The sequence below is a fragment of the Ochotona curzoniae genome, unplaced genomic scaffold (genome assembly GCF_017591425.1).
Source record: "Ochotona curzoniae isolate NIBS_2020 unplaced genomic scaffold, NIBS_Ocur_1.0 scaffold_4506, whole genome shotgun sequence".
Classification (NCBI taxonomy): domain Eukaryota; kingdom Metazoa; phylum Chordata; class Mammalia; order Lagomorpha; family Ochotonidae; genus Ochotona; species Ochotona curzoniae.
The window spans coordinates 70,267,689-70,290,806 of NW_024467119.1; the positions used below are offsets into that span (position 1 = coordinate 70,267,689).

A 23,118-nucleotide genomic window follows, 5' to 3' on the forward strand; every position below is an offset into this window, starting at 1 on the left:
CTTTGGACAGATCATATCAACATACCAAACACTGATACACATTTTCATTACTTCATCAGCATTGCTGTTTACATCCTCTATTTGTCTTTGTGAGAAAACTTATCAGAGATGCTAATGGTTCCAGGACACAGTCAGACAGTAAATACTCTAACTCAAGTCAATTCTTTCCCAAACTCTTTCAGATATATATGAATTTCTTCATAATAATTTGGTGGTAACCAGCCTGGGGAAACATCTAGTGGCATGCTTTGAAAACCTACCCACTCTCAGGAGTCACACTAGCCAAAGCATGAGTTCCTGTGGAGTTCATCTAGAATCCTAAATTCTTTTAGATATTCCTTTAAAACAAATCACTCTGATAAATGTCTTTGAAGATTTCTCTATACAATATCAACCTTTATACCAAATGTAAGAAAATAACAATAAAGGTAGAAAATAGTGTACACCATTGACTCTGTCAAGGAAAAGGCTACAGAAAAGTATGGCAGCATCTCACCAATGGGCTGGTCTCCCTGACCAAGCCCTCACTTTGTTTCTAGTATGATTTCTAGAAACTGGCAGGAATATGAGTTTCTGACAGAACAGACTTGCACTTTCTTGAGGACGTGCCTCCCAGATGTGTGCTCCCTTCAGGAAGGCATGATTACCTATGTCTTTCTGCCACTGAATTGAATGTCTGAGTATCTATGCTACTGACTTCTGCTGCCTTGATATCAACCCACATAGTATCTCATATGATTGCTTAAGTAAATTTTTATCTCAATTTAGGTCTTAAACTAAGGACTTGCTCTATGTAGCTGCCCACAAAACAAATAAATACATAGTGCACACAAGGGCAAGCACACTTCTCTTCTAGACTTGAAATATTGAAGGCTTTAAATGGAAACATTTGTTTCTTAGCCAGAGCAAGGATCAATCTCAAACAGCTGCAGGCTCAGACAATGACTACTTTGAAAATCTGACTCTGTGTTATGCAACACAGTGGAAAGGGTGGAGATTGAAGAGCCAAGTATGTAGGTGTTATAAATTCTATTTTTGCATCTATATTGAATAGATGGATGTCCTTTCATAGAGGAGAAAATGTTTTGAGAAGATGAATAAGGTAATGACAGTTGACCTTTTAAGGTTCTGAAAAATCTATGATAATAAATCTCAAACACCCAGAAAAAAAAACACAATTTTTTTTTTGTGAACTTGTTAGAATTTTTCCCTGTGATACTCAAAACATGCTTGTAAAAATGCTCTTGTGGCAAAATAAAATAGACACCTAAATAATAAATACCATTTGCCAAGTTGTTCATGGTTACTTTGGGGTTTGGTGATAAAGATTCTAGAACTAGGATGACCTGGTGCAATCCCACAAACTTCTACCTAATAGCTTTGTGACTCTGGGTAGCAGTGTCCCACCACCTCTTTGTGACTCAATGTCCTCATTGACAAAATGGATATGATACTAACAATAATAATCTTATGGAGATTGAATAAGCAAAATATGTAAAGCCTATAAACATACATAACTCTACATGCCATCTGGACAAGGCTGCAAGCATATTCTAAGCTAAGAAAATATTACAGTTCACTACCCTTGTTCAATAGGTACATTTTGCTCTGGCTATTCCAATCTGACATCTCTAAGGCACAGTGGTCTGACTGAAAAGAACATTCTTCCTACTAACTCTATTCCCAAAAACAGAACAATAGGAAATAAAAATATGATTTTTTTGTTATTATTCATTTTCCCTTAACTCACCTGCTGCTCAGAATTCAGTCTCCTAGTTCTTTATAACTCATTTGAGTTGTAAACTCAATTAATTGTGTTAATTACATTCCTAGGGTAGTCAACCCTTTATGTGGTTAGGTTACAACTTCTGCTACTTCCAGGAAATTTCTATTCTGCTCTTTAACAAAAGTAATATTGTGTCCCTACTCACTTGGCTCATGAAGATCAGGCCAAAACTATGAAAAATTTCATATTGTAAAAAAGTTTAAATCCTGTCATTTAATCACCTTACTGCAAGTTTAAACTTTTATATGGAAGCTGAAGAAGAAGAAGATAGTATAGAAACAAATAATAAAACAGTGGCACCATAGGGGTACGAGTGGAAGAGACATTGGATATTGGGTAGCAAAATATGACTGGATAGCACAGCTGGTTGATTAGTTCATAACAATCTGCTATGTATTGAATAAAGAAATAGGCAAGTTAATACAAAGAAATTATTAAAAAGCTAAAATTATCCTGATCTGATCATTTCACATATCTGTTTATACATACACATATAATCACTAAATCATACTTCATATATTAGTGCCTTAAAAATTAGATAAAACATGTAAGTAAAACATATTTGGACATAAATATGTAAGGCAAAGTGTGACCTAGGAAAAGTTATATTTTACCGTATTATTTCCACTTGAGAGCTTTCCTTGGATAGTGCTAAACAAAGCTACAGAAACTTCAAAGCTAACTATACTTTAAAAATATAAGTATGCAGTGATATTAAGAACAACAACTGCCAGCAATATGCTTTGAGCAGTCATTGTTTTACAGGTACGTTACCAGGAGCTCTACAAAAAGTAAATCACTTTGTCCTTATAAACCCTTGTACCACAGAAACTCATATTACTCCTCATTTTATTGATGAGTGAACTGACACTGAGAGAGGTTATGCAACTGGCTTATGCTTAAGTACATAATAAAGTGTTGGAGCTTGGATATGAACGCTGCTTGAGGTGAGCCACAGCTCACCATCATAACCACAATACCAGAGGAATATGCTTCATACTACCATTTCCAATGATCTGAATTTCTAAGCAAAATTAATTGAGGAAGACATTGTGGAATATGTATAATGGAACAAAAATATTTCAGTAAAACATGTGAAGTAGAGGAGCTTTCCCCATGACAAAGCTTTTGGATGATGTAGGAAAACAGCATGTGTGATATTACTAAATTTAATTCTGACATACACTTTTTTTATTTTCTCAAATGATTTTCTTGGATTAAATCTGGTTTATATCACAGGTCATTTTCACACTAAACAATATTTTTGTGGGCATTACAAATATCAAGGCATAACTGGATAAATTCCTACTATGCCTTATGATGTCATATTCCTGGTCATCTTCACATGATAAAGGTGACTTTCCAGAAAAATCTGTAAACATATTACAATTAATAAGGTTCTCACTTTTCAGCAAAGTGAACTAGACTCAAGACAAATGGTTTATTATTTTTCCTTTGTTAAAAGAAAAAGATCATAATATAAATAATGCCAAAGATGAAGTGTTAAACAGTTTAAACTTAGAAAGAAAGAAAGAAAGAAAGAAAGAAAGAAAGAAAGAAAGAAAGAAAGAAAGAGAGAGAGAGAAAGGAAGGAAGGAAGGAAGGAAGGAAGGAAGGAAGGAAGGAAGGAAGGAAGGAAGAAAGGAAGAAAGAAAGAAAGAAAGAAAGAAAGAAAGAAAGAAAGAAAGAAAGAAAGAAAGAAAGAAAGAAAGAAAGAAAGAAAGAAAGAAAGAAAGAATCTCCCTCTGTGTTCTGCGATATCCTCCTTCCAACTACTGCAATTCCCCAGGGATCATTACTGAACACCTGTGGCCTCATTCTTATCTAAAAATGTGGCCACCCACTTCCAAAACTAACATCACCTTTCTGTGTGTCTGCTCCTTTACCCCTGAATACTTGGGTGTGATCTCATCACCCAGTCTTTCATTTCAAAGCTCTTCTCGGCTCATTTGCTAAAAGGCCATTGGTAATCTCTATATACATTCTTCCATCTTCTTTGCTATCTCTATAGTTGTGTGCCACATTGACCTTCCTTTCTATCTCAAAAATTTCCATCCTTTGGGTTCCTTGACACTGCAGTGTTTCCATCTCTTCTTATTGCTCGAACATGATCCTCTCTCCATTTCCAAGTGTTAATAATTGTCAAGATGTCAATTTGTTTATATTCTTTTTCTCTGCTTCGTTTTTTATGATCTCCTTTTCAAACACTTCTTCTTTAAGGTTGGCCATGGGACAATATTCTGGCCAATGAGATTCAAGATTTGGGTGTAGCTTTGCCTGAACAGAAGTAATGAATCTCCCTTTGTTTCCTGGTCTAAAATGAAAACCAAAGTGCTTGTGCCTTTAACTTGCAATCATGCATGGGGGACACACATAGACTAAGGGCCAACATGATCAGGATAGTAGAATAAAAAGGGAGGAAATCCTAGGCCAATGATAACATCATTAGGCATCTGAATCAATATTGGTGACTGTCATTGCTTTATTTAGAGACTTATGTCATCGTCCTTCTCACTAGATTATATCTATTTTGACATAACAGTATTGTGAGGTAAGATCTCCAGATCACTTGGCAACATGGCTTAGTTCCTCTTGGATGTCAGTCATCTAGACCAAAGTCCAACACCTGTCGACTCAGCTAACCCAACATAGGCACCAGATGACAATGGCTTTTTATTGTTAAAAGAGTTTCATATAGTTACAGGAGAAAGAGCTTTAAAAAGTGAAATGAACAACCTGAGAGGGTCTCAGTGCATGTTAGTTCATGCATTCAGCCCATGAAATCCCTGCACAGTGAGCATTATCTAAAAATACATTACACATTCAGAGTCTTATAGCAGGGAACTATTTTCTATGATCAGTTCAACTTGAAGATGCAACTTTAAACAAACTTTGCAATTATAGTTGTCTTTCATTAAAGAATTGACTGCAATTCCTGAGAATAAAATTAATAATAGAATTATCTAGTTTTAATCTGTTACTGAGAAACTCCCTACAGTTCAATGGCTCATTAACAGAAAACCAGAGTTCTGACCCAAAACTCAGTATGAGCTTGGATAAATTATATAACTCAAATTTGCAGCTTCCTAAGATATGGTGACACACTAGGGTTGCTATGAAATAGTGTCAGATGTGAAACTATATGCATTAACTTTGCAATAAAAGCAGGCTTTTATCATGTTATAATTAATTGGCTAATTTAAAAGACAGCAACAGAAAGACAAGTCCTCCAATTCATACAACAGCTGGACTTGGGCCAAGTGAAAGCCATGAGCCTGAAACTTCTGGGTCTGTCATGTAGGTGGCAGGATCCCAAGTTCTTATACCATCACCTGCTAAGCTCCAGGTTATGCAGTAGCAAGGATCTAAACTTTGGATCAGAGCCAGGACTTGAATCCAGTTATTTTTGTATTGGCCATGGCTGTTCAACCATGTATTTAAACCACAATGACAAATGCTCATGACTACATACCATTTATTTGTTGTTTTCTGTAATGTCCCAAATTTAATTAGCAGTGCTGTGAAAAGTAAAATGACAGTATGCCTATGCAGTAAAACCATCCTGTTTTTTAATCTGACATTTTTAAATGAACATGTGCTATTCAGGAATTATTTCTGTTTTGCCTATGATCATTCTGAGAGTCTTGCTGGCACAATTTTCCCCAAGTAATACAGGAAAACACATTTTGTATAGTTTTTAGGTGGCTTTAATCCCACAAGCTGCTTCAAACAGTTTAAACTAGTTAATCATTCATAAATTTCATGATGCCAGGTTAGGAAAACAATTTTGCTAATTTTTTATAACAAATACATTTAGGGAATCAAATTAAATTCTGAAGAAGGTAGAAAATTATTTATTATCTGCTATTTTCCTTCCTGCAATGACCAAGTCAAAGGATTCTACAAAAATCTTTCACTAGGAACATTTTGAATGATGTATCAAATATCAAAGTGGATGATTAATCAGTGTTCAAAAAATCAAAAAGAGACAGGATGACTAACTGGTCAGCATATGAGGTATAACTATGATTTGGAAAATAAATCTGAAATAATAGGATTTTTTCCACTTGTTTTTTTCATGTGTGATTTCAAAAGAGTTATAGATACACTGTTACTTGGAATTCAACACAGAAATAAGAATCAGTTGTCAAAATGGTGTGGCGATGGAAAGCGTGGGCATGTCTGTGTGGTCATGTTTTGCAATTTTCAATGCACTTTGGAAAGAAACAGTCACACAGCAAATGAATGTTGGAATACTAGAGTGCACATATGCAAATCACTAAATAATTAAATGAGTGTAGAGGGAACATCACCACTCTTCCTAGGTTTTCAAATCTCAATAGCTCTGTGCTTTAAGAGGCTGTACCCAGCCACAAATCACCAAACAAGAACATAGAAACATATCCATCTTCAAAATGATGGATTTACTGGAAATACAGTCTCCTGAACTCAGCAACCCTCAAACCACTGAAAACCACTGATCCTTTTTTTTTTTTTTTTGAAATGCAGTGTTGCTCAGGAACGAACGCTGGAACCTATCAACACCACCTGCAGTAAATGAGGATGATCCATGCAGCTTCCAAGCCTCTTTTATCTGCATTTCCTTCCAATCAAGAACATAGTCTGTATTGAACTCTCCATTTTACAGCAGAGGGAACTGAGAGCCATGTCAGTATCTCACCTGAAGTCCCATAGTAACCAGATCTGTAATCTGAACTCCTGGCTCCAAGCTTTAGGTTTTCTACTGCATGTGCATCAAGATTAAGAATGAGTATGAGGGCCCAGTGCCATAACCTAGTGGCTGAAGTCCTCGCCTCACAAGCTCCTGGATCGCCTGATCTATTCCTGATGGCCTCACTTCCCACCCTGGGAAAGCAGTCAAGGACGGCCCTAAGCTTTGCGACTCTGCACCCACGTGGGAGACCTAGAAGTTGTTCCTGGCTTTGCATCGTGCAGCTCTTGGGGACTGAATCAATAGATGGAAGATCTTCCTCTCTGTCTCTTCTCCTCTGTGTATATCTGACTTTCCAATTAAAAAACAAATCTTCTAAAAAATGACTCTATGAAAGGGCAAACACCTGTGTCTTGATTTCGAGTTTGAAAATGTTCTTGGGACAGTGGTACAGCTGATTTCCCCACAGCAGTATTCAAAACCTTGCTCATAGAAATGGAAAAAATAAATAAATAAATAACCCTTGCTCATGCCTCCACTGGTGGAGTTTTCAAATGCCTCTTATGGTCAATTATGATACCTTATTTCCACTTCAGTACCATCTTTTTCAGGTACATGGTTAGTTTGTTACCAGTTCAAAGTCAAAGAAACTAATGGCAAGGGAAAGCAACTATTTATCCCACATGCATGCTTAGAAGAGTAAAACAGGATAACAATAATACTGAATGTAAGAAACATGTTTCTGCCTTTAAGCTCACTAAGTTGGAGAGGTTGTTTACACTGAAAGAGAAGTTCTCTGAAGATTAATATTGTCCTAAGGATATTTTTGGCTTTTTCATCCACAAATGAAGCTGACCTGAGGATTTAAATTTTAAAGCTTTACCTAATCTATAGCTACATCTACGTATATAACATACTAAATATTATTCAACACACTTACTCATATTCCCAACCACATGTATGAAGTCTTTACTATGATTCCCCGGTTTTTTTGTTGCTCCAAGGTCAGATCATGCTGCTATGCACATTTAAATATTCCTCACAGTTGAAATTCAAGGCAAAAAGCAAACACGGAAGCTACAAGGGCCAGTGTTGTGGTATAGCAGGGAAAAGTATCCATTATGGGCGCAGGAAAGACAACACAGTCATCCATTATGGGTGCTGGCTCTTGTCCCAGTTTCTCTGTTTCCTATACAGCATCCTAGTAATGACCGAGGTGAGCTGTAGAGGATGGAGCAACTGCCCAGTAGGGGAGACCTAGGTAAAGCTCCAGCTCTTGGAATGAGTGAGAAGATAGAGTATTTCAAATAAATAAATCTTTTAAAAAAAATATGAATGCTCCAACTTGTCTGCATGAGGCAAGGGTAGAACCTGTGTTGGGTAAGTTCTTGTTTGCACTTTATCAAACAATATCTTCTTGGACAGCTACTTGCAGTTCCAAATTGTTAAAATTACCATTGGTGCTTTTGCTTTATCAAAAGATGCAAATAACAAATTTCAAAAACTTTTTGAACAAAAACTCAAAAAAATCAAACTCAACAATTCTCTATCATGACTTCCAAAATTATCACAGTTGAAAACCATAGGCTAAATTTACATGGGAGATGAACATCTTTGTGAATTCACACTGAATTTCTTAGGCCACACTGCAGGAGCAGCTGCCACGTTAGCATTTAGCTCCACACACATTCAGCACATCTTAAAAGAAGCCTGACTCAGTGCATGAAACTTAAGCAGCACAGTTCCTGGCTACATATGAAGAAGATATCTGTAACGTGGAAACAGACATCCCAAACATTTTTAAGTATATCATCTTCTGCTGTAGTACAATGCTGTTTATTTTAAAATGATTTTTATATGAATTCAAATACCAGTCCCAACCTAGTTGTAATTATCATTCCACTGAAATGACTCCAAGAAAAGCTTGGGTTTCCTTAGAATTTCCTTTTGTTAACAGTATGCAGCATGTATAAGCTTACAGTAATTAAAATCTATTCCTAGCCAAAGCAGACTTTTATAAATAACCAAATTCTGCTCCCTTTTGATTCAGAAGGAATATGTTGGCAAAGCACCACTTTTCAGCTTTACACAACTTCTCATGACTGGGTAGTGAAGGCAAAATCTATGTCCTTTGTGACCACAAAGGTCAGCTTAAGGGATTTCCATCACTATAGAGTGTTCACTAAGCACTCTCCTGCACTTATGGCTGTACCAAGAATGCTCCTAAATGACAAGACAGAATCAGAGCTGGCCAGTCAGACACTGTGGGCCTGAACCACTACAGCAAAAATACCAATTAGAGATTGTTTGAGAATTACGAGATAAGCAATCCAGAATCAAGGAGAAGTACTCTGAAATAGAAATGAACTCAGCTCAGTTTTACTCAGAAATTTCAATGGTTGACGATTAGATCAGTTGCTTGGTGCCAGTAGGTAAAAGAATAAATACTTTTTTAAATCTGAGAGGCAGAAAGATATTTCCACTGTTTTATTTCACAAATACCTACAACAGTTAGTGCTGGGACAAACTGAATTTCACAGCCAGAATCCAAAGCAGTCTTCCAAGGTAGGTGACAGAGGTCCAACTCTTGAGCCATGACTGTTTCCTTCTAGGGTCTACACCACCAGAAAATAAGCAGCCTGAGGTGGCACAGAAACCACAGGATCCCATATAGCAAGCTGGCATCCTAACAGACATCTTAACTGTTAGGTCAAAGCCGTTGCCCTCCTTTGGATCTATTCTGAACCATGAGTTAATTATACAGTGTACTTTCTATAACAACTCAAGGTGGTGGGTTCAGAACTTCCCTTTGGTTATTTCAGGGAGTTTCCAAGGCTACATAAAATGACTTGACACTTTCTTCCTCTTCTGATCTGACCTCCTTCCATGCTGTCTGTATTCATATAGACAATCACTGAAGGCTGGTCCCTCACACCACCTAGGCATAATCACTCCTGCCCCACATCCATATCATTCTTCCCAGCTGGCACTTGTTCATAATGGTCCCTCCCTTGGTTTCTCACCCATTCCTCTGCTGTATCTATACACACAGGATAGCTATATATATTTATTATGTAAATGAAAGCAAAATGTACATATAAGCCATTTTCATTATTAGCTTTTCAATGGCTTAATATCATTTTTGAAACATCTTGCTGGTCCCAGTCATGCAACACCTACATTCTTTCAAGCACACACTCCATTCAGAGCTCCAGATCACAACATTCTTTTCTTTTTGGACAAGGCTTCACAACATCCCTTCATGTGGATGCACCAGAATGTATTCACAATTCCTTTATAGATAAGCTTTCTGTTTCTAATTTTGCAATATTGTAAGCCAAGCTATTACAATACTGTTTTAAACATCCCTAAGGATTGGTGTTTTCTTTTTCTGAAGTCAATACTAGGAATATCTCTGCTAAATCAAAATGTACCCTTACAGAGTTTGCTTTTTTTTTTTTTTTTAAAGATTTATTTTTATTATTTTTTATTGGAAAGGCGGATATACAGAGAGGAGAGACAGAGAGGAAGATCTTCCGTCCGATGATTCACTCCCCAAGTGAGCCGCAACGGGTCGATACTATGCCGATCCGAAGCCAGGAGCCTCTTCCGGGTCTCCCACGCGGGTGCAGGGTCCCAAAGCTTTGGGCCGTCCTCAACTGCCTTCCCAGGCCACAGGCAGGGAGCTGGAAGGGAAGCGGGGCTGCCGGGATTAGAACCGGCGCCCATATGGGATCCCGGGCGTGCAAGGCGAGGACTTAACCACTTGCGCCACCGCGCCGGGCCCCAGAGTTTGCTTTTAAAAATTTTATTTTTATTGGAAAGGCAGATTGAAAGAAAGAAGGAAAGATGAAATGATCTTCCTTATGCTGGTTAACTCCCCAAATGGGAATCCAAAGCTGAGAACCAGGAGCTTTCTCTGAGTCTCCCACATATGTGCAGCATCCCAAACACTTTGGCCATTCTCTGGTGCTTTCCCAAGTCACAAGCAAGGAATTAAGAGTTAAGATCAGAAGTGGAGCCGCCAGGACACAAATCAGCATGTATATAGGATGACAGCACTTGGAAGTGGAGGATTAGCCAGTTAAGCCATAGCACTGGACCCACCCTTACTTTTAATTTTATATCTACTAGCAGCTTGTTTTAAAATTAAAGAAAAGATATATAACAATTCATTTTTCTCTCATATCTCTGGCAACAATTATATTTACAACTTTTGGCTTGAGGATTTGGCTGTGGGTAATATCACTTGGGACAGCTGAATCCCATACATGTCCCAGTTATGTCCCTGTAATACATAGCCGAGACATGGGTTGAGTTCATGGCTTCTATTCTAACTGGAATAGCCTGACTGTTGCCACCTGCTTGTCAGGAATCCAACCACTTCAGGAGCCAGAGCAAGTTTTCAAATCCAGACATGGCATTACAAGACACAGTCCTCCTAACTGCTAGGCCATACATCTGCCCTGCTCATTTTTTTTTCTTTTTCCATTCTTCTCAAATTAGAACTCTTCATATTTTATAGTGATTACAAACTATTTTTCATATTTTTCTGTCATTTAAACCTTTTATTCACATTGTATATTGTTTTCATTACCAGTCATAAATTGCTATTTATGCCTGCCTGACCTTCCATCGTTCAGAAAACTTCCTTGTTTCCCACCCCTAAATTATGCAAATGATCTGTCAGATTATTTTATGGGCATTTTAACATAGTTTGATTTCTACATTGACTTGCTCTACATGAAATATATTTTAATACACATAATATGATGAAAGTATTATTTTCTTTCAGATGAAGAGTTACCTCATCAGAACTTTTTTCATAACTAATACATTTATTACTTATTAAATTAAAACCATCTAAATCATTACTTGTCAGGTCCAGAACCTTGCTCTGGCTTTGACATTCTACATCAATTCTCCACTTGACTATTTCTCTGATAAAACCCATACTTTTTTGTAATGCTTTCCTTTCCTTAATAATCAAGTAATTTTTGCTATTCATTTAAAAAAGTAACTTTGGTTATATTTTGATACTGTTTTCCCCATAAACCAGAACATTTTATATAATCGTAACCATTCCTCTCCATAAAAAACAAACGAATTTCATTGAGAATCACATTAAATTTATAAAATGAATTTGGACCATTTCTATTTGCCATTTTCTTTCAAACACAAGGAGTTTTGCCCATTTGTGATGATTGTACGATATACAATGCAAGATTTCATAGCTTTCTAGGTAATAAATACTATAAAAGAAGTTATTGACCTATAAACATTTACTGATGACCAAATAGTTAACCTATTACATTATGATTATTAATTAAATCATTTCAGATGTGATACACAGCTCAATACTATCAATAGAGATAAACATTTCTGGCTTCCAAATTGTGTGTAGATTTTTCATCGCATTTTGTATAGCTATCAAGAAAAAGTTGGGTAATAACAATAACAGTTGGTAACTTAGGGTCCTCTGATGTAGCTTTTAGTTGTCATATTTACATTACCTCATTAGAATATATTTTTATTATATCCTGGTTCTACTTCCTTTTTATATTAAATGTTATAGTTATATTAAATGCTTCCTAAGTAGTGAATTTGGAAAATATACTGATAACAAGTCCAATTTTGCTTTGCTGAAATTCTAGTTAGTCTCAGTCTAACTTTTGCTCACATGGGTGATTTCTTATAAATACTGTTTCACTATCTGTGTGCCTTTGACTTTTCCTAATTCAAGTCTGAATCCAATGGGGAAGCTTCCTACATTTCCATATATTCATATTCCCACTGCTTATGCTCCAATGATTTCCAGAGATTTCTAGTACAACATTCATGTAGACACCTTGTAAGAGTTGCTGCCTTTCACCCTGGCAGCACGATACCAAGACAAACCTCACTGTGAGTATTTCTGCTTCCTTACAGCGAGGGAACACAGAGCCTCATAAAAGTCTCTGAGCAAATACTCTGTAACTTAAATGTTTATAAATAAAACCAATCCCAACCTGTGAACGTGACAGCATCCAAGAAGAAACTCTCTCAGCGTAATGCTATCTTAAAATGCTTAAAAATACAAGTGCTCACTATTCACAACCTGATGAGTGAAAGAAAAAAAAATTCATGAATATTGAATGGAGGTGAGAATATAGGCCGGTGCTTTGTCAGGAAATAAAAGGTAGATCATGCATCTAAAATGAGTGATTAACAGCCCACCTGTAATAACAGAATAGGAAGTGGTCTGACCTAGCTAGTTGAATTTAATTGAAAAAGAGCAAATTAATTTCAATTATTATAATTTACAGTTAAGCATTTTTTTAATTTATTCATTTATAGACGCTCAAATGTGAAAGTTCTCAAACTACAGTTCTGTGGGTTCTTTGAAACAAATATATGGCTATAACATAGCCATTCATTTTATAAACTAAAATACCTTATTCATTTATTCACTCAATAATTAGATTTTGACATATAATGATTATATATATTTATGGAGTGACATGTAATGCACTGATGCATGTTTATATTGTGGAGTAATTAAATAAAACAAATTAAGAAACCATATCACCTGACATACTTTTTCTGTGCCAGCGTCATTTACAATCTATTCCAGCAATATTTAAATATGCAATGACATCTGCTTTAATTAGTCCCCTTCATAGCTTCTTCCTGTTCCTGAAATGTTTGATCAGCCTCTCCCATTCCTCTAACTACCTTCCTCCTTCAGCGTCTATTAGAAGCTCTGCTCTCTCCATCTTTTACAGATTCCCCATATGTCTGACATGCAGCGTTTCTGACTTCACACAGCATCATGATAAGCACCCTCATCTATTTAGTAGTGACATAATCTTCCTTTTCCCTATAAATATTATTTCAATCATAAAAAGAGAATCGATCTCATTTATTTCACAAGTACAGTTCTTATGAGATAGGAATTCTCCTTTTCTACAACTAAACAGTATTACTGCATGAAGTTACCATTTTTTCCTTTTTCTATCTATCTGTCCATCCACGGATACTTTACTTGTTTTAATATTTTCACTCCTGTGAATAATATTTTGATTTCTTTGGATATATATTAAGAAGCTGTGTTTCTGAATTTGTATGGTAACTCTATTTTAATTTTTTGAGGTTGTCCCTTACTATTTTCTACCATGTCTATACTAATTTCCATTTTCATCAACAATGTGATACGGTTTCCTTTTCTCTTCATTCTTCATTTGTGGCTGCCTTTATGATAATGGCCAGACAACAGCTAGTGGGTGACATTTCACTGTACTTCTTAAAAAATACATTTTTTTAATTTCAAAGTTGGACTCCTTTTTACAGAGAGAGAAGGGGAGATGCAGAGAGAGGACTTGCATCTACTGGTTCATTCCTGAAATGGCTGCAATGCCAGGGCTAAGCTAACTTGAAGTTGGGAGCCAGAAGCCTATTCTTGCCCCTCCATGTGGGTGCAAGACCCCAAGATGGCCTTGGGCCATCTTCTGCTACTTTCCCCACTCATAAGGAGAGAGCTGACTGGGAAGTGGAACAGCTGGCACACAAAATGGCACTCACATGGATATTGCCACTTGTAGGCAGATGATTATCTTGCTAAGCTACCATACTGGCCCCTCACTGTGCTTTAATGTGCAGTTAATGGATGACTAGCAGTGATAAACATTTATTCATATTATAGTTTTCACTGCACATCTTCTTTGAGAAAAGTGTTTTCAGCTCCTATGCCCATTCTTAGTTGGGTTATTTGTTTTCTTGCTAATGACTTATTTCACTGGCATATACATTTTGGATTTAGTCCTCTATTATGTGCATGACTTGAAAATATTCTTCCCAAGCTCGGCATGGTGGCCTAGTGGCTAAAGTTCTCACCTTCAATGTGCCTGGATCCCATATGGGCACCAGTTCTAATCCTGGCAGCTCCATTTCCCATCCAGCTCCCTGCCTGTGGCCTGGGAAAGCAGTCGAGGACAGCCCAAAGCCTGGGACCCTGCACCTGCCTGGGAGACCCAGAAGAGCTCCCGGCTCCTGGCATCAGATTGGCTCAGCACCAACCGTTGTGGTCACTTGGGGAGTGAATCATCAGACAGAAGATCTTCCTCTCTGTCTCTCCTCCTGTCTGTATGTCTGACTTTGCAATAAAAATAAATAAATTTTTTAAAAAGAAAAAAAAAAAGAAAATGGTCTTCCCAAATATATGAAATGACTTTTCACACCATCATTTTCTGTGCTGTACTATCTATTTTGATGCAGTCCTATTTATTTATTATTTATTTTGCTACTTATGTCTGTACTTTTGGAGTCACATCTAAGAAATCTTTGTCCAAATAACACAGAGCTTTAGTCGTATGTATTCCTTTCGAAAATGATTAAAATGATCTTCTTACTGTTACATAGTCAATGTTTATTCCTGCAAACACTATTTTTTGGTGGACAGTGGGGAAGTATCAAAATATACACTTTCCTCCATTGTGTGAGTGCAAAACAAAAACAGAAACATCAATAAAATCCCTTAGATGATACAGAACAAATGGTGTGTTAGCAGCACAGAGAGAACAGGGCTATATGAAACATCGACGAGCTGTAAACAGCAGCACAGAGTGTAATGCTTTCTGTGTGAAGCATGGAGAAGTGATGATAAAGGAGACCATGATGGAAACACAACACATGTGTTTAGAAAATACTGAGGAAAGAACTTAAACACATACTAGTTCTGCTTCTGCTTAAGAAGTAAAAAAAAAAAAAATCCAAGAGATAATCACCCCTGTTTTAACACGGAGAAGTCAGTTAACCTACAAAATTCTAACTTTTGTAAAATGCATTAGAAAGCTGAGGACATAAATAGAGGAAATGAAATTGATTTAGCACTCTTCCCAGACCTTTCAACTAAAAAGAAAAAAAATAATAAATAAATAAATAAAAGTAGAACTACCACATAATCCACAATCCCACTTCTTGCTTTTTATTCAAAGTGATGGAAATGAAGTTCTCTTAGGCGTACTGTCACTCCAATGTTTCAGGCAGCACTGTGCATAACAGCAAAAACGTGGACAATTTAAACACTCATCAGAGTTGTTAAAGAGCCTCTGGTATACAGATAAAACTGGAAAATTTTGTCTAGGAAGTTATACTAGAACTGAATGCCTTGGGCATATAACATGTCTGATGTTAAATTTTTATGCATTCTTGATAAAGTTACTTTTTCTGGAACTCGAAAATAGAGCTCTTGGTAACTAATGGTAAAAATAAATAAACAATATGAAAAAATATTCATTATCCACTCTATCCTGAATTCCTTCCTATGAGGTAAACACTTAACAACTAAGGGATATGAATTTTTTGTTGTTGTTGTCTAACCCAGAGCAAAAGGAACGAGGTCAATATGCACCTGTGTGGAGCAGAAATTCAAAGTTTTACAGTGGACGAAGCCATTTTGTGACTGAATCAGGTGTCTGCACATGTGTCAGCTGTTCAAGGAAAGGGGAGATAAGGCAGGATGTGGATGTTGCTTGTCTTCCTCTCTTGGCTGTGAGTCATCCAGACTCTCCAGTTTCCCAGTTTGAATCTCCCAGGGCTGAATACTGTAAATCACGTTCTAAAAATGCATGTGTCTCCATTTCAGTTTCTTGTCATTCTAAAGTGGAACATTTAACCAGTATTCGTCCACAAGACATTGACCTTGATGTTAGAACTTGAGCTTTCATATCCTGGCAGTGGGCTTTGATTTGAGGACGTTAAAGTCCCCAACAAACAGCTGGATGTCAGCGCAGCCTGTTTTGAGAAAAGGATTTCATCTTGGAAAAAATGAGTAAAATGTAATTTTACTCCTAATAACGGCATTATCCATCCTTTTCCCCCATCCCACTTCCACATGTCAAGCGTTATCTATCTGTCTGCCACAGAGGAGAGTCGCTGCAATGGGAAGGAGTATGATGAAGGATGGAGGAGGAGGAAACAATAGTCATTCTAAAACAACGGCTAGACTTTTCTTCGTTACTGTGATGATTAACTGCACTTCTACTGAAGTTACTAAGATAATCAATCTTAGGCTCAGCTGTTTAGAAGAATACACAGATAGATTCATGAAAGGCATGAGGAAAGGTCATTTCATCTCTAAAATCCAGTTTTGCTAATAAGTGTTTAAATGCATATGAAATGAGAAAGGAACACATTTATTTGCCTAGTAATTCCACATATTGATAAACCTAACAAGAATACACAAACAAGTTAGTCACCTGACTCAACTAATTAGTAATCAACCAGTCATAAGATCTGACTGTGTTCAATTGGAAGTGGCCAATAATTTTCTGAGACCAAAATACTTAAAGTACTTTTAACTACATGCACAGCAATTATTAATCTTCCAATACATAAATATTCATAATTACTACATATGATCATAAAATGTTTAAGTTTGCATAATTCTAAATTCAGTTTAAGATATTTGTAATCTCTGCTCAGCCACCCCAGAGAAAATTTCAAGGGGGTCAGAATATGTCTAGATGTCCAAGGGTACCAGTAGCACATTAATGAGCTGTATTTCTATTTACACTTCTATCACCAGAGCTAATTGTTAGTTATTTTTAAGGAAAATGTCATGAATTAATTAACGGCACTTGGTAAATGAAAGCTGGTTGCATTTCTTAAGTATGCTCAAATTTCACAAGCGTTATTTCACAGCTTACATTCAAGATCATTTAATATTTTCATAGGATCACACTTCTGATGCAGGAACAAAATCTTTAGAAGACTTCAAAGAATTGGTTTCCAGAAGCAAAGTCAACAAAAGAGTATAATTCGTGAGTAAGCTGATAGTTCATCTCTAGAGCATTGATTCATGTCTACATTTTAAATGAAAATAGCTGAAGGACAGAGAGATACTTAACTATTTAATATTTCTAATTTTGATTTTTCTAAACATTTCACAGACCCAAAATATAGAACCACATTTTCACGTGTCTACCATGGTATCCCTGCACGCTGCCCTTTCAACACTCCGTCCTATGTAGTGGATTGTTGGAAGACTGGATTTAACAATTGTGTTGCAGAACATAAAATCCCATCATCACTTGTTCTGATTTTCCTTTCAACCTGGTCATTTCTCTGCTGTGTTTTCTCAGCACAGCTTGTCACCTTTCACACCACATCTATTTGAACCACTGCTCCAAATCTGGGTTTGTTCCTTTTCCTTCCTCCTGTCTTCTCTGAAAGAAGGGGACCTTGTCTTTAATCCATTGTTCAAACACAGGTTGGATGTCCCTGTCACATTCTATTCCTTTTCTACAGTTAACTCAAAAGTCAAGGAAAACTGAAAAACAATGGCAACACTCCTAAGCATTTGCCAGCTTTAAAATGGCATGTTGCCTCTTTTTCAATGAAGTCAAAACAAATGTGGGACTGCTCAGGAAAACACAAGTTAGCTGGTGATGAAAAAAGCCTCGGTTAATATTACCCTCTTTGGTAGTCATCGTAAGATAACAGCCAAAATAATAACAGTATAATGGGAGCTGCCTAGACTTGCTCATTCAGTAACAGACTTCTAAACACTTAATCTGTACACAGTGTCACTAAATTTGTGAGGAAACAGAGGCGTGGACAATCAACTATCACAAAGTTAGTGAGCAGCAAGCATGAACCAGTTTAGCCGTAGGGTCTGCCTTCCTAACTGGACTGCAGGTACTACTCTTCTATTGCATGGGTGTGATTGTGCATTTCAGTGGCTGGAAGGAGATCCCTTTGCTGCAACAGGGGTCTTCAGAAAGGGCATAGAAATTTCATATGAAAAAAAAAACAGATACTTTTAAAACCTTTGCATGCAAATAAACTCATAATCCTATTTTCTGTGGAACTTTGGAAGTATGCTCACAGCATGTTTTATTTTACTAAATACTTCACTGAACGTAAGTTACTTCCACCTGTCTTACACATTCAGCACTTTAAAAAAAAAAAAAGTAGAGGAAAGAGAAACTGTCATCCTGAGCAAAGCAGAAATGCCCAAATAAGGGCAGGGTCTAAAACTACATTTCCCCTGTAGCAGGCACAGCATGTTGCTGCAAACCAGCAGTGTGCCTTACAACTTTTCGAGAACCTACTGGCCTACCTGCCATCAAAGCACTGCATATCATAGGCTTCACTGTTAACAAGCAAGTTTCCAATAGTAATGGTGCCTTGAAAATATGAATTAATTCACGTGCATAGGGCAGACTTCAATGAAAGAGCTGCTGGCCCTGGCAGGCCTTTCCCAGGAGCACCTTCTCTACTGTTCAGGAACTGTACAAGTGACCTCTCGAGATAACCCTTCTTTGAACTGTCAAATCAGGAGGAATGATCCTGCTGGAAGAAATTCAAACCAGGTTGGAAGACTGAAGCATTTACCAGAAAAGATCCCTGAGGTTTTACCTAGTTTTCTTGTAAGGAGACCAGCTCAGATTGTGGATGCCTCCTTCCTCCCAATGGCCTTCTCTTCCGGCTTCAGTGCCCATAAAATATATGTATTAGGGAAATCTTTTCCATATACAATGAAAAATGGTAAGAATAGAGCCTTGGGTTAATCACCTATTTTAGACTGATTACAATATTCAGGAAGCTTTGTTTTTAACACTATTTAATCTCTTCCTTTTGTTTTCTGCCCACAAAATTGCCCCTTCAAATCAAAACAACATCAACTCTAAATGTAAACACTAAGATCAAGTTAGCCATTCAGATAAAGAGAAAATCTGTTCTGAAATTACTTACTCCCGATCCAGTGTCAATTTGGCTCAAAATCAAATTAGTTTGAAAAAAGAAAAAAACATGTTCAGCAAACTATAATTATAAAACAAGCATAAACAATGAACACATATCCTCTTTGAAAAATGTCGGTTACATAAAAATCCAAGTTGTGAAAAGCATGAATTCTTCCCTTTCCCAAAGCCAGACAAAGACAAATACTCACGGTGTCATGAGACTTATCCTTGACATCATAGACCGTTAGCTTGATTTTGGTCTCCTCATAGATGGGATACTCAGATGGGAATGTGACACCCGTCAGAAACAGCGGGTCCCTTGTTCCCTGTAAGTACACAAGTAGGCAGCTTTGATTCAGTAAGGCAACAACTGCAGTTGGCAGCATGCAGTGACACCTGAGAAGGCAGAAAGTGTGCCTGAGTGTGTTTTTCTAGGAAATGATTCTACACCAAGAGAGATCTGAACTCCCAAATGTCACTAAAGAACTACAAGGCCTAGGCCCCAAAAGCACTGATATAATAGTTGATAGCCAATTGATCTGGTAGGACCTGCACCATCCTCAGGGCTGTTGATAGTAACTCTTGAGAAACACTTTATTTTCATTATAAGCAAAAGTTGTCAGTATTTATAATACATTTAATACATATATTTGTAATTTATGTAGATAATCTGAGGTGGATTAATCTAATTAAAATGAAGTTATTTTCTCATGCAGAGCCATATGATAACCTTATACTATCTACTTTATTTCCTTTACGTAAGAATTCATGCTAAGCTACACTGGTAATAACCACTTGGTTTTAGATGCTCATCTATAATTTTTCACCCAAACTTACTTGCAAACTAATGGAAGAAACTCTAAATATGATGGATTTGGAACTATGAATCCACTAGCTCAGGATTCAGGGAACAGGACACGTCTCACAGCGACTCGCAATTCATTTTTAAACAGCTGACAGTCAACATTAAATCTTGTATGTGTGGGGGTGGGGGCCAGAGTACCCACTCAAACACAAGGATGTTTATTAGAGTTCTACTAATCTGTTGCCTAGGCAGGTTTCTCACAGCCTGAACTTTTATTCATTGGTCCATTCTTTTATTCAATATTTTTAAAACAGACAAAATTTACAATATGTGCTCTATAAAACTTTGAAATGTGCTGATTTCCTATAATTAAGATAGTAAATCTTATATATAAGTATTTTAATCACAGTTTTAATAAATGGATGCAAACAAAAGTCAATCAATTGACACTTAAAATTCTGACAACAGTTTTAAATTTTTCAGTTAATTTAGACTACTTGGAAAAGCTTTTCATGTCAACTTAACGCTTCTATGATTTTAGCCAAAGTGTCTTTACAAGAATCAGACTACATTAAATTTAACTACAGTGGCACTCTAACTCTTCATAAAGCAGCAATGAAACCCAGTTTCCAATGAGCAGATTCCAGGCTACAGGCAGTATCTGGGTCATTCCCATAATAGACATGACTCAGGCCCAGGCTGAAATCAGTTATTCCACCAACCGCATCAAAGCAGCAGTCAGTTCTAACCCAGCCAGGTCTGGAGGCCGCCTTAGGTGCTCACAAAGAAACTCCTTATTGCAAACAGGGGTGGCTCACAAGTCTAAGAAAAACAAGCAAACCGTAAGGAGTTTAAAGTATACTTTCCCGGCCTCACATGTTCAGTAAGCACCTCTCACTCAGCAGGCTTGTGAAATGTGTGGAGCACAACCATCAGAAAGGAAACGCTTCCTCTTTTGAATGGGATCCAAAACAATAAGGAGCTTCCTCCTGACACATTTTAAATGTGTATTAGTAACAATAAATGTAAATAGGAAATCTCTCATCTGATGAGTAAGAGTTACACCTTTAGCCTTGAAGCACTACAGGTTAGTCACCCACCTTTCTTTGAAAACACAGTAACAGCAGAGAATGGAAAGTTCCCACCGGGGGTGAAGCAGACAGGGGAAAAATGGAAAGGGCAAAAACCCTGAATGTGTTAAAACTCTCAAGGGCACGATACAACTCCCCTTTCCCACAAAGAGGATATTCTTTGATTTTAAAGTGTTATTGTGAGTGGAGTTTTGTTTTCTCCTTAACTTTCTCTACTTTGTTCTCAATTTAGGAATCTGAAAAGTGGAAAATTTTCTCTTAGTATGGAAGAAACCTAAAGCCTTTTGATGAAGATGGCAAGTTCCTCCCCCATTTGTTCATTCTGGCAAGTTACCAATGTATGCCTGATAACATGAGCTGTGTGTTCCTAATGACAGGCGCCTGTAACATAGCACGGTACGGACCATTGTCTAGCTCAGTTCAGCTGTTTGCTGAGGGGCGGGGAGGGAGAGACCAAGGAGAGGCAGAGAGAGGAGAATAATGCCCGCGCTGCTCTGTCAAGCTCACCTCCACAACTTCAGTGCTGGCGTATCTTGTCAGACTCTGCTGAGCAGGGTGTATTACTGAGATCTGCACCACTGTATTCAGTTTCCGATCACGGACAGGAGCCACGAGATCCTTGCATGCTGGCAACCGCAGAGAAAAGAGAAAGAAAGAAGAGAAAAAAAAAAAAAAAGCTAACACCGTATCTCCAGGAAAACTTTCGTCCGGGGATTGAAAGTAGAGTTGAGTTCCCGCACTGGAGGAAATCTCCTGGGACTCTGGCTGGTTTTAAGAGGAAGTCCTTTGGAAGTACCTTACAGAAATAGGAAGTCACGTGCCACGTTGCTGAACCGAGAGTTCGTTTCCACTGACCACATTTGCTCTCATTCAAGGCTTGACTGCTCCGAGGATCCTGACTCTCTAGTGTCATGACTCTGCTCTAAATGAGTCCCTTGGATTAGTCATTAAACTCTGGTGTTTCATATATGTGTGTGGACACAGTAAGTTTATTTTAGCCTTGCCAGGGACGCCGGGTTCTTCACTAACGCTGAAGTGATCAGTTAAATGTTGGCATGCACATGTGAATCTTACCTATACGTTCACTGAAATTGACTTCCTGCAGTCCTACACAAGTCTGGGGCAGAACTCAAAGCAGGAGAGGAAGCTGACAATTTGTTTTGTTTTAGTTTGGTTTGGTTTGATCTGTTTTGTTAAAAAAAAAAAAAAAGGAAAAGGAAAAAAGGCACTGGAATTAAAGCCAAGCTAGAGTTCAAGCAAGTGGAATTAAAGAGTTAAAGATGGGTTAATAGTTGCTGCTGCCACCAAAGTTAAGAACTTTCCCTTGAGCAACTAAGCTCAGGTTACAAGCTCTCTCCACTATACCATAATTACTTGAGTATTTTCTCCTCTCACATATCATTCCTCCAATTTTCAAGAGAATCCAGAAAAACCCTCAATTTTAGCAAACCTAACATCTTTTCTCTTCACTCAATTTCATGGCTGGAAGATGAGCTGCTAAATGCGATGCTGAATGCCCTCATCGGAGGCAGAACAAGTCTGGCCCCAGTGGTACCTAGGACAGACTGCAACTATGGATGGAGGAGCTCAGAGGGATCTTTAGGGCCTGGATTTCTAGGTGAGGGTGTGCTGGGCTGCAAACACCTGTCCCCCCACTGCTGTACCCACTGCAGGAAAGAGGTGCGGTGGGGAACATTTAAGCCAAGTTGTGGCACTGCCTTCATTTGCAGGGCTTCATCCACTGTGACAAAGGTAATATGGCTTTAGTCTGAATCTTGAAAGTAAAGGAAAATACAGATGCAATTATCACCTTTCAATCGCTTTCAGATCATCTCATTTATAGAAGCTGGGCTCAGACGTAAAAAAAAAATTAAAAAGCAGCTTCTTTGCAATAAAACAGATCTATTTGTATTTTAGCCCCATGAGTTTAAACTAGACAAAATTATTTCACTTCCCCTCTTTTGTTGTCAAACTCTAGGAACCTCTCACTCCTGTTTGGCTTCAAAAATACCGCTCCCCCCACACACACCCCTTATTTA

At 37.5% G+C, this 23,118-nt stretch overlaps 1 protein-coding gene across 3 annotated transcripts in view; it reads right to left on the minus strand.

Moving 5' to 3' along the window:
• INPP4B (inositol polyphosphate-4-phosphatase type II B) overlaps window positions 1-23,118 on the minus strand; it is a 377,559-nt gene that overhangs the window by 325,334 nt on the left and 29,107 nt on the right. For all 3 annotated transcript variants that reach the window (XM_040967293.1, XM_040967292.1, XM_040967290.1), the window contains exons 3-4: window positions 21,587-21,705; window positions 19,393-19,509 (exon numbers count right to left, since the gene is read on the minus strand). In XM_040967293.1, the coding sequence (XP_040823227.1) occupies window positions 19,393-19,509; window positions 21,587-21,705 (236 nt within the window). The remainder of the gene's footprint in view (window positions 1-19,392; window positions 19,510-21,586; window positions 21,706-23,118) is intronic.